Source organism: Puma concolor, chromosome C1, assembly GCF_028749965.1.
Source record: "Puma concolor isolate L17-30 chromosome C1, mPumCon1.1.hap2, whole genome shotgun sequence".
In the NCBI taxonomy this organism is placed as follows: domain Eukaryota; kingdom Metazoa; phylum Chordata; class Mammalia; order Carnivora; family Felidae; genus Puma; species Puma concolor.
The window spans coordinates 104,494,140-104,505,690 of record NC_141674.1 but is presented as its reverse complement, the minus strand read 5'-3'; the positions used below and the strand labels follow the sequence as shown (position 1 = coordinate 104,505,690).

Genomic DNA, 11,551 nt, shown 5'->3' with positions numbered 1-11,551 from the left:
ATAAACCAGGGCTTCTTCACCCTGCAGAGAGCAGTTTGTGAAGTGTTTACCAGAATACCACTGCCCCCCTCCCAAAACCCCAGTCCTCTTCTTCCCCAACCCCTCAATTCCAAAGGAAGGTAACCACGAACTGGGGCAGTCTCTTCACAGTCTAGCTTGGTTGACAAGTCAAAAGAAAAAAAAAAACAAAGATGGCGAAAAGTCAGGTTAGTTTTATTTGTTTTGTAACAGTCTAACATGTGACTATTAGCTCTAACATAAGGATGTGGAGGGTCGGAGAATTCAGGACCCAATCCCAAGAATGCCTTTCTCCCTTGCTGGAGATTTCCCCCAGGAAATTTGTTAGGAATATGCTCCTTAGCTGAGTCTTTACTAACCCTGTTTCCTAGGTGGAACGTTTTGCAGAAAAAGGCAATGGAGCCATCAATTTTTCCTTCCAGGAAACTTCATGTGATTCTTCCAGAATTCTTTGTCTACCCTAGAGAAAGAGCTTCCAGAAGGAAGTGGGGCTAGAGCTAACAGTATGTCCCACTGCTGCCTTGGTGGTCGACTTTGGGAGCTGCAGTGTCTAGGGCAGTGGAGACTGACTTGTCTTCATTAAAGTCTTCTTTTGTCTAACTGCTGAACCTCCAGTTTCGTTTCCTTTTTCTCCTCCCTTCCCGGTTACATATTTAGTTATAGTACAATGATTACAAGAAGGGAAAGTCTCCCTATTTCAGTATCACTTCTAGGCACACACTGACTTTGTTTTACAGATTGGATTTACGCTTACAGGAGTTTTCCATCCAACCAGGCAAACCCTTTTGCATCTAAATGTTGCTAACTTGGGTTGTGTGGTCATTTGCACACAGTATGCATCGAGGAAAAATTCGGGGTGGGGGGGAGGGGAGGAGTGGGGTGGGCTATGCTGTGTGGGTGGTAGCTTCTTTTTCACCCTGAGCATGACTTAACCACCCTCCCCAGGAGCTCACGGAGAGCAGCTGCCCACACTAGCCTTGCCCCAGGCCTTCCACATGGCTTAAACTGCAGAGTTCCTGCACATAGCTCTGCCAGTATCCAGGGGCTCCCTTCTGCTATGAGTCAGAGACTCCGGTCTCAGGGGCTGGCACATCTCTACACATGAGCCCTGGGAAGCTGACCACCTCCTGTAGCACCACCTTGAGCACTGAATTCTCGCGTGATTAAAAACGTGCTCTTTTCACAGTGTAATTCTTAGGAATTCAGGACGACAGAAACATTGCCCCTCCCCTCCCCCCCCCCCCCCATTTACTTCCTTCACTTTACTTATTAGCTGACTTTTTGTCGGGATCTTAGTCAACAATCTATGCCGGATTTGAAAGTGGCGACTGTCCTTGCTTCACTATGCATTTTACAATAAGGACTTCTGACAAATTTGGACAAGGCCGTCTTCCCTTTCCTTGATTTCCAAATTAGTGAATTAAAAAAAAAAACACCCACGTATTTCTTCTAGTATGCTCATGGTGTTTCCTGGGTATCAATTCACTTGTTCTATCTTGTGAAGGAGGGGTAAAATTTGTTACCGCCCCCCCCCCCCCCCAGTTGACTGAGGGAAAATCGTCATATGGAGCAGGTAAGTGACATCTTGGGGTCCTGGGGCAGCCAACACTTCTGACTTGACCTTCATTGTTCTTTGTGGGTAAATCTTATCCCCAGGTCACAGTGACCCTCAGGAGTATTTGTCTGATTCTGTGTGGGAGATGTCACCTGTGTGGCAAGTTGCAGTGTCACCGTGAAAAGCAGATAGGCCTTTTTATGATGCCCCAAATGCTAGGGCTAGGGATTACAGACCCAGGTTTGAAATTTCCGAACTGAACTTTGAGTTACTCTGTCCCTCCCTGTCACAGATCTCCCCTGATGGAGGAGGTGTTATAGCTGCTGTTAAGTGATTGGCCCTTTTCCTCTGGAGCAGGCTGTACTTTGGATATCCAGCTGTTCACTGATTCTTTTTATCAGTAGGTCTACATGCCCTAAGGATTTTAGTCTAACAAGGGAAGGACCCAGAGTAGGATTTAAAGCTGGACCTACTGGAGCCCAGGGGGGGATTATAATCCTGAGTCGGTCATAATTATTTGCCTCCAAACAGATACTGAGGGATCCAGCTGTACAACGTTAAGGGCCTCCACGGACACAGAGCTGCCTGCAAATGGAACCTGGGGCCTCTTCCAGAGGATGAAAGTAATTGCCAATCTGTCCCCAGTCGTTTCTCAAGGTCAAAGAGCCTCAGGTTCCTACTAAACATATGGGGGTCCAGATTCTGTTTTGAGCCTTCTCTGAGAAAACTGATCTCCAGAGTGTCTATTCCACATTGGAAAAACTCTCACTAGGTAAATGCAAAGCAGGTTGAGAGGGGGGGATGGAAACCACCCATCTCCCTTCCTTCCCAGTCTCCCTGCTGCTAGAGGAATCTTTCAGGGAGTGGTGACACTGGGCAGGGGTGGGGCGGGGGGGGGGGGTGCTCCAGGCTTGGCGGCCAACTCGTTAATCCTTAACGATACCCCTGGAGGTAGGTTGGTGGCAAATACCATCTCTAGTTTGTAGACAGAAAACCAAGAGACACAGAGGTTAAGGGATGACAACAGCACAGCTACTAAATGGCAGAAATAGAAAAAAAAAAAAAAATCCTGGTCCCTTGATGTCTGTGTCTATTTCTGCCCCCAAATAGTCTTCCTCTTTTATTGGGGAGACTAAGAGGGAAAATGGCAACTTCCCTGGTGGCGGGGTCAGTACAGACAGTGAGGCTGGATACTGCTTCATCCTGGGAAATACACTCACTTGCAGGCTCATGCCAAGACAAGGAGGCCTGCAGCCTTCACCCCTGCACCAGCAGTTTTCACTTAGAGCAGGGTGAATTCTCTTTTTCGGATGAGGTCCTTGTGGAGATAGACACTCCGTTCTGGTGATGATCAAGCTGTTCTCAGGCTCTGAGTTTATATGTTCTTGAAATGAGTGTGCAAGAGCAAAACTGTAGGAGCAATTGTGCAGCCATTGGGGTGAGCGCAGTGGTGCAGTGTCTGTTCCCAGGCCCCGGGGTGTGTGACTTGTCTCACCATAGGGAAGTTCTGGGTGGAGCGGTGTTGATTGCCAGGGGAAGAGTCAAGCAGTAGCCAGAAAGTCACATGTCTCTGAGATAAATACACCTCTTCTATTCAACTATCCACTGCCTGATACATTCTTTCACTGAAGGTTTGTCACTGTGGATTAACCTAGGTAAAATATATTTTAAGCTGTCTCTTTGAAAATGTAAAAGTTCCCCGGAGTATTTATCAAACAACCATACCTTAGAACGAATTTAAGTTCTAGACCACTTTGTTTTAGAATGGGACACCACGGAATGGGAGGGGAGGAATAGTTTGGGAGGAGGCTCTCTCTGCTCTGGAAAATCCTCTTAAAAGGAAGGGGATAATCAGAGGGGCAGCAAAAGGGAATTCCTTACTCCAGGATGGGGCTGGCTGGGGGAAGACAGAATTAAGGCAGTTTTCTGGGTACTTCTTTTGGGTTCCCTGGTGGTCCCATGTCCAGATCTCTGCCGTGTCATTTTGGTTTCTATCCCTCGAAGCATAGCTTTGGTTCAGATAAACCATCCTGGTTATCACGTTGTCCCTCAGCTCTGGGAATTGATTGGCTCTAGGTGAAATTGCTTCCTGTGGGAAATATGTGCTTGTACTTGAGGGTTTCTCCAAACTGGACTGCATGTTTGAGGAGTGTTGGTTGTAAGGGTCAAGGGTAGGAGAACTTTGAGATTCTTCTTGTTCCCTTTAAGCCTCTGTGTCCCTTCTAGGGAGGAGGCCTGGCCTGGGACCAGACTTTGAGATTCTGGCTGTTTGAGCTCCCACTTGGTAAGAGGCTCTCCCTAGTACCGCCGTGATGGTCCTCCTTGTGCACATCTTATGTCTGGGCAAGGCCTGAGAGCTGACCCTCCTCAGAACTGGGCTTACCTCCAGCCCCTTATAGGAAGGAGGCGTGGCTCTCAGGGTGAGCACTGATATTGGCAGAGGAGAGGAAAGAAGGGCACATTCTTTCTTCAGGGAAGAAGACTGCGACCAGACCTCCAGGCCTTTTCAGCTCAGGGAGAGGGTCTGGGGCCTTGCCCTCTTTCCCTGATGGTGCCCCGGACAGAATTCCCACCAATTCAAGGGGTATAATCGCATCAGAAACCAGGAGCTACGGTGACCTGAGAGAGAGGTCAGTGAGAATACTGGGTATCTCCTGGGCTGATGACTTTACCCGGACACTCCAAATTGGTGAAATGAGATTTGGGCACCCTAGACACAAGTTAAGACCATAAGTAACATGACCAATTCCACGGGAAAGCCGGGCTCACTAGTGTAGGCTCACCTTGCACATTGGTGCTCCATGGATTAAATCTGGCTGGCACACATTTTGCTTGGCCCACATGGCATGTTTAAATTTTAGCTGGCAATATTAAAGAGGTTGGACATTTCACCGAGAAGTTTGGGCTTCTGGATTCTGTGGAAAACTCTGAAATTTCTGTGGTAACACTGCCTGGTAATCAGTGCCTGGCACTGAGCGACAGCTGCCCTCTGCCCTCCCCCGCCAATCTTCACACCCCTAGACGTCCCATGGCATTAGAACAGGCCCACCCCACCGATTTAAAGCACCTGCCTGCATCCTGTAGGCATTTGAGTTTGGGCCCCCTGATACTTGGTCACACGGCGTCCGCTAGGGAAGCGCTGGGGTGATAAAGTCTGGCTGAGCCAGCGGGCTTGAGTCATGGCTGGTAAACAGCTGTGAGGCATCCACAGTTCTGATCGGAAGGATTCCGATGGAGAAACGGGGGCGAAAGCAGAGTTCCCCACTGCAGCTGGGGTAGAGGGGCAGGGCAGTCATTTGAGACTGGGAACTTTGAGGGGACAGTGGGTTTATCTTGGTGGCCCTTTTATATGGGAAAGCTGGTTTCCTAGTTGAACAGCAAAGTACCGTACCCCTGCAGTACCTGTCCAACCAGGGGTGGGTGGGAGGGGAGGGACAGAAGACTCCAATCATGGTGGCATCCTTTACGTTTCATCTTGCCCTAGGTCAGCTCAGGGGTTTTCTTCTCTCTCTTTCTTCGGCAACACTTCACACGGTTAGATCGTCGGACCTGGCGCGGCTGCTGGTCTTGCTCAGCCTGCTCAGTGGTCTGGTGTCATCCCTGCTCGGGTCGGGACACAGTGAAGGCGACTTCTCCACGGGCAGCCCTTGCTTGGCTACCTTCTCAGCCTGCAGCTCGTCCTTCTCACCCTCCTTCCCGACCTCGGGAGTCTCCACTTTCTCCCCCTCCAGCACTGCCAGGGTCTCCTGCCCTTCCGTGCTCACTCTCTCGGCTTCCTGCCTCTTGTCTCCCACCTCCGGTTCCGCCCCCTCCTCCACGGGCTGCTCTCCCCCCTCTCCCTCCTGGGCTCCCACCTGAGCGTAGGAAGGCAGTGTCTCTTGGTAAGCCCGGGACAGGTCCCCCAGGGGCCCGGGGCCCATCTTCTCCTCGAACTGTGCAAAAGGCTTGGCAGAGAGGGGGCTGGTCTCCACCATCCCGACCTCGGTCAGAGGGAAATAGTGGGACACGATTTTCTCTTCTTCCAGCAGCTGGTAGCCCTTGGCTTTCTGGATGGAGGAGACGGCGATGGAGTGCAGGGACTTCTCGGGGATCTCCCCCAGGGGCTGCTCCACGGGCCTCTTGAAGGCCGACCGGATTCTCTTCAGGCCCAGGTGGCTCATCTCCAGAATGTTGAGGAAGAGGGACACGGAGGCCACAGACAGCATGAACAGGATGAAGATGGTCTTCTCCGTGGGCCGCGACACGAAGCAGTCCACCACGTTGGGGCAGGGCCACCTGCTGCAGCGGTAGAGGGGCAGGATCCGGAACCCGTAGAGGAAGTAGTGGCCCACGACGAAGCCCACCTCGAAGAGGGTCTTGAAGATGATGTGGCAGATGTAGGTCCTCAGCAGGGTCCCCTCCAGCCGGAACTTCTTGGTGCCTTTGCTGCTGTTGCTGCCCTTCTTGACGCTGCCCTGGTCGGCGGCTAGGGGCGCCCTGTCGCCGCCCTCGGCCGCCCCCTGCTGGCACAGCTCGTCGGCCTCGCGCTCCTTGCGCTTCTCCTGCATGCGCACGTGGTGCACGGCGTGACCCACGTACACGAGCGACGGCGTGGACACGAAGATGATCTGCAGCACCCACAGGCGGATGTGCGAGATGGGGAAGGCCTCGTCGTAGCACACGTTCTCGCAGCCTGGCTGCTGGGTGTTGCATACGAAGTCGGACTGCTCGTCCCCCCACACGAACTCGGCCGCCGTGCCCAGGATGAGGATCCGGAAGATGAAGAGCACCGTGAGCCAGACCCTGCCGATGACCGTGGAGTGCTCGTTCACCTCCTCCAAGATGTTCCCCAGGAAACTCCAGTCGCCCATGGCTCACCCACCTGGAGAAGGCAGAAGGCAAGAGCTGAGCGGCCGCGGGGCACCCCCGAGCGAGGCTGTCTGTGCCAACCCTCGGGGTCCCTCTCCTTTCTGAGTTAACTGCCACAGTCCGCGCGTGAGCCGCGCCCCTGCAGCGCTCTTGGCGCAGACGGTGAGGCGGGGGTGGGCGGGATGGGCGGGGGGTGGGGGGCGGGAAGCAGCCTGAAGGATCTGCTTCCACTAGCTTCCTCATCTGCAAAATGGGTTGAACGCTAACACCTGTTCTCAGTCACTGTGCAAGCAAGCGGTGGTCTGCAAGGGTACGGGAGGCAATAGGTATGGAATTCCTCGAGTTCCACCCCAAATAAGGGTTCGCGGTTGACCATAGATAGAAACCCCATGGTTTCATGGATTTAAATCGAGACCACAAGCTTGAACTAAGCTTCAAGACGCATAACCCTTAAAGAATACCCCACCCCACGGGGGTGCGGGCCCCCAACACAGTTCTAGGGTGTGTGAGATGGTCTGTAGCCACCTTACTTTTCACCATGTGGGGATGTGTAATGATCGGGCGTTTGAAGTGGAAGGAAAGGAACACTTTTTGAACGTCTCCTTTGCGGCAGACTTTTGACATTACATTATTCCATTTAATTTGATTATGCTGGACTCTAATCTCCACGAGGATAAGGACCACGCCTGTTTTATTTACTGCTACATGCTCAGTGCCTGCCACAGGGCCCAGCACGTAGTGAAAACTCAAAAGGTATTTAACCCATCTGGTTTGATGAGAAAACAGAAGATCAGAGAGGTTAAATAAACTAAGATCAGACAGCTAAATAGCAGGAGTTTTGTCCTCCTGGTCCCAAAGCCTGACTTCTTTCCACCACTCTGTGGAGATAACATTGCTTTTGATCAAAACTACGCAACTCCTGTACTCACAATTTATGTTTCTTCTGTCTCTGGGTTGAGATTTGGAAACCATTCTTAATAGCTTCACAAATTGAGAGCAATATTTTTTTATATTATTGGTATAACCCTTTTACATCCAAAGGATGGGGAGAGGGCTTCAGGGAGGAATCATGTTACGGGGTGAGGAAAGTCCACGGAGACACTTTTAGTGTCCCACTGAGTAAAAAAGGTTTTAGGGTCTGTACCATGCGGCTATTTTAATACAACTAAAAATTTGTTGGAAAAAAATGCCATTAAACATGATAGCATATAATGCCCCTAGCAGCAGCAACGACTAATGCACATGGGATCGAACTGACAGGGTGATGTGTGCAAACTGGGGCATTCATCCACTGCAACCCTGGGCTAACCTATGAAGGACTACGATCAGAACTTCCATTTTGGGGCGTCTGGCTGGCACAGTCCGGGGAGCGTGGAACTCTTGATCTTGGACTCATGGGTTCGAACCCCACGTTGGCCATAGAGATTACTTAAATAAATACAAAAATAAAAAAAAACTTAAAAAAAGAAAAAAAAAAACCCTTCTACCTCAACCTGTGGCAGATATTCCTCCAGCTTGCACATCTCTAGAGTTGCAGTGTTTTCCTCATCACTGCTCTCAGACCAGGACAAGAGCCCTTGCCCGAGTTGCTGCTCAGGGCTTCTTTCCGCCTCGCCCTACCCTACAGGATTAGAAGCCTATGGGGGCAAAGGAATATACCCACCACTGACAGTGGTGATTTTAATGACAGTGATATTTGTTAACCACTCGATGGGTAATGAAAAGTGATAGTTTGGGTGTAATTTTCATCGCCAGGAGAGGATAAACAAAGTGGCATCTTCAAGCCTCCTTCCGACCTGTGGTTTGGAGCCTGGCCAGACAGTCCTTGGTGGCAGACAATGACGACTGGCATGAGTAATGCCCAGCCCCTGCCCTCAGGTTATGTACAACCACCGTCTGCTTTTTGTTGCTCCTCTTGGAACCCCAGAAACTCCCAATTAGGTAGGGCATCCAACAGCAGCTTCTCTCCTCCTGGGAAGGTGAGAGCATCCGGGGCTCCCTAATCATGACTCCAGCATTGGAAAGAGTTCCTTGTAGGCATGGGGGTACCGAGAGTGGGAGAGGGTCCTCTACTCAGAACCAGATGTTCGGAATCCTAATCACATGTGCCTACTTATACTTCTGCAGTTGACACTCCTCAAAGTACTGTTAAATCTAGTCCTTGCCCTGTAACGAGTGGCAGCCATTTCCATCACCTTTGGGGAAAAGATGGGAAGCATCACGAACAGGCAGCCCAAGCATAAATCCTAGTGGTGGCAGAGCCGGGAAAATCCAAGTTTCTTACAACATGAGTCAGTCTAACATTCATGTTAAAACAACAATTTATGTAATGTACTCCCACAGGATCAACTCTGGCTTTAACATACTCTAAATCTCGTGTTGCTAATGTCTTATCCCCATTGATATGTCAGCTTGCTTTTGACACTCTTCCTTGTACTGTACTGTATCAGTCCTTTGGGATTTCCGTGTGTATTTCACTCGTGTGCCACAATGAATGTGTGCAGCGAGCACACACTCCCGGAACCGTACGTCTATCAGTCTTGTTTCTTCCTTTGAGAATCAAAAGCTCTTGGAGGGCAGGGACCATTTTGTTTTCATCTTCTGTGAGCCATCATGACACAAAACAAAGACTTTCACAGAGTGGGCCCTCCATAAACACCAGTGCATGGGACCGATAGTAATCATTTCAAATCTGAACTTCTCAATCTCTGAGTGTGTGGAATACTGATATTACTTAAAGTCTGGAGAACTCCAGTCTTCTTTGCTGCAGTTAGCAATGGGGAGGCTGGGAACTTGCAGAGAAATGCTAACTACCAAAAAAGGATAGTAAATTAATCCCAAACTAGCTCTTTTGAGGCACTGTTTTGTATAAGATCAAAGATATAAATAAACTGGAATCTAGAAAAGATTCTTGACATGTGAATGATGTGATATATGTTCATGAAACAAGAGACCCTCCTGAGCACCCCATCAGTAATTTCCAAAGTAAAGCCAAACAGGGCTGTGTCCTTCCACATTCCATGCTGCAATGCTGGGATTGAGCGTATGTGTGTGTATGTGTGTTTCATGTCTCGTTACAAGGTTTCTCATAATAATGGAAAGAGAGAAACTAATTTAGGATGAAATCTTTCCAATTCCATCCTATTGAAACAGGCCAACTATGCTTTTAAGAAGAGAAGCTTTAGGGCGCCTGGGTGGCTCAGTCAGTTGAGCGTCTGACTCTTGATTTCCGCTCAGGTCGTGATCTCACAGTTCATGGGATCGAGCTCTGCACTGGGCTCTGTGCTCACTGTGTGGAGCCTGGTTGGGATTCGCTCTCTCTCCCCCTCCCCTGCTTTCTCTCTCTCTCTAAAATAAATAAACATTTAAAAAAAAAAATAAGAAGAGAAGCTTTAGAGGTGCTAAGGGAAAGGTTCCTGACTTCTGCACATGAAAATTATACTCAAAGGAAGTCAGATCAGAGTATATCTGAACAAGCTATTCCACTGGAGCAGGGAGTAATCTAAACCAAAGAAAGAATATTTTTCTGCTCTTCTTCAAAGAGGAACAGATCTCTTACAGATGGAAAATAAACCGATGGAGTTCAAGCCTCCACCCCCAGGACATCCACCAGAACACCCACCAGAGGATTATGGTTTTAAGTAATGATAAAAATGACATCTTATGTTTGGGTCTCCCTTGTCTATTTATAACTGATACACTTTTCCATATCTTATTTCAGCCCTTATAACAACCTGCGAACGAGGCCCGTGGTTCTCAGCTTTGGATTTCACAGACTAGTACAATAACAACAACAAAATAGAGTGACCAACATAGAGCTACCAACTCCTAATTGTACCAAGCAAGGACATAAAAATAAGAAACTTATTAAATCACTAATTATGACTACAGTCTGTTTTCACCATCATTCCACAAAAGGGGAATTTTCACACCGCAAAACTAGAAAAGACACAATTTCAGAATAATAGGCCTTTAGACTGAACACATTTAAGTTGGTGAAAAAATGTGCTACATTGTTTACTGCATTATTACTACAGGCTGCTGAAAAGTTCATCTTGGACCAGAACTCACAGATCCACAGAATGACTATTTGAGAAAAAGAGAACCAGGCATTATCACCCCCCTCCCCCCCACCCCTTACCAGATAGGAAGGTAGACTAGGAAGTTAAATAAGTCTAAAGGGTCTCAGCTAGTGAGGGCAGAGCAGAGATGGGAGCCCTGGTTTTCCCGCTTCAAGCCCAGGGCAATTTCCAGTATAACATAACCTTCTCTTGGCTTTAAAGGGGCAGAAAAACACACTTACATCTGTGTTAACCAGTTCCCTGAAGGATTAGATGGCCACTGACCACTCTGAATTGTAAGGGAGTGTAAATATGCCTCCATTCATGTCTCTAGAGCAACCACTTTAAAGAGCAGCTCTCCTAGGGAGCCAACAGAGTCTGCTCCCAGGAAGACTTTTAGGGTCCTTAGCTAGACCTGTTCTTGTGCCCCATTAAATGCTCCAACATGAAAACACAGAGCATGAAGCCTCCTCTACACCCACAGCACTCAGTAGTCACTACCATTACTCCTATCACAGAGTTCAAGTGAAAAAGTGCAAAACTCTTTCATAAACACCAAATACTCGGTTTAGGTCCCTCGGGATTCCTGGAGGCATGTTAATTCATTCTGAAGAATGAGAAGACCTTAAAAAGTCAAGTTTTAGTTAGAATTTGGACATCTCCGCTCCCCTCCCTCTCCCCCACTCCTACATTCCTTTCCCTTCCAAACCTCTGCCAACTCTTAGGCCAATTCCAAGAGGGTTTTCAGAACTGGACTCTAAATCCAGCCATCCCAACCCAAGACCGAACCTTAGTGACAACGTTTTTCCTTTTGGAGAAGCCTGGATATGGCCCTTAATTAGGCTGGGAAGGAAGCTGGGGTGGCAGGGGGGAAGGCTACAAACCACCATCACCCAAGGAAAACTTGCCAATAGGAGTAAGGTCCCCCGGAGAAATATGTGCTCTCTTTCTCTCTTGGCGCTCAGCAGCAAAATGGCAACTTTGGCCTCCTTCCTTTGGCACCTAAAAGCCCACCTCCCACTTCTCTATCCCGCCCCTACTGTGCTGCACGACTGAGCAGATATGACTG

At 49.0% G+C, this 11,551-nt stretch overlaps 1 protein-coding gene across 1 annotated transcript; it reads right to left on the bottom strand.

The window, feature by feature from the left end:
• Window positions 1-3,945: 3,945 nt before the first annotated feature.
• Window positions 3,946-6,508, bottom strand: GJA8 (gap junction protein alpha 8). The gene has a single exon (XM_025912072.2). It carries the CDS (start codon window positions 6,421-6,423, stop codon window positions 5,101-5,103), a length of 1,323 nt encoding a protein of 440 aa, XP_025767857.1. The 5' UTR covers window positions 6,424-6,508; the 3' UTR covers window positions 3,946-5,100.
• Window positions 6,509-11,551: the final 5,043 nt, after the last annotated feature.

Bases quoted from the DNA above. Each gene is read 5' to 3' on its own strand.
- GJA8 (XM_025912072.2), bottom strand. From the start codon at position 6,423: ATGGGCGACTGGAGTTTCCTGGGGAACATCTTGGAGGAGGTGAACGAG.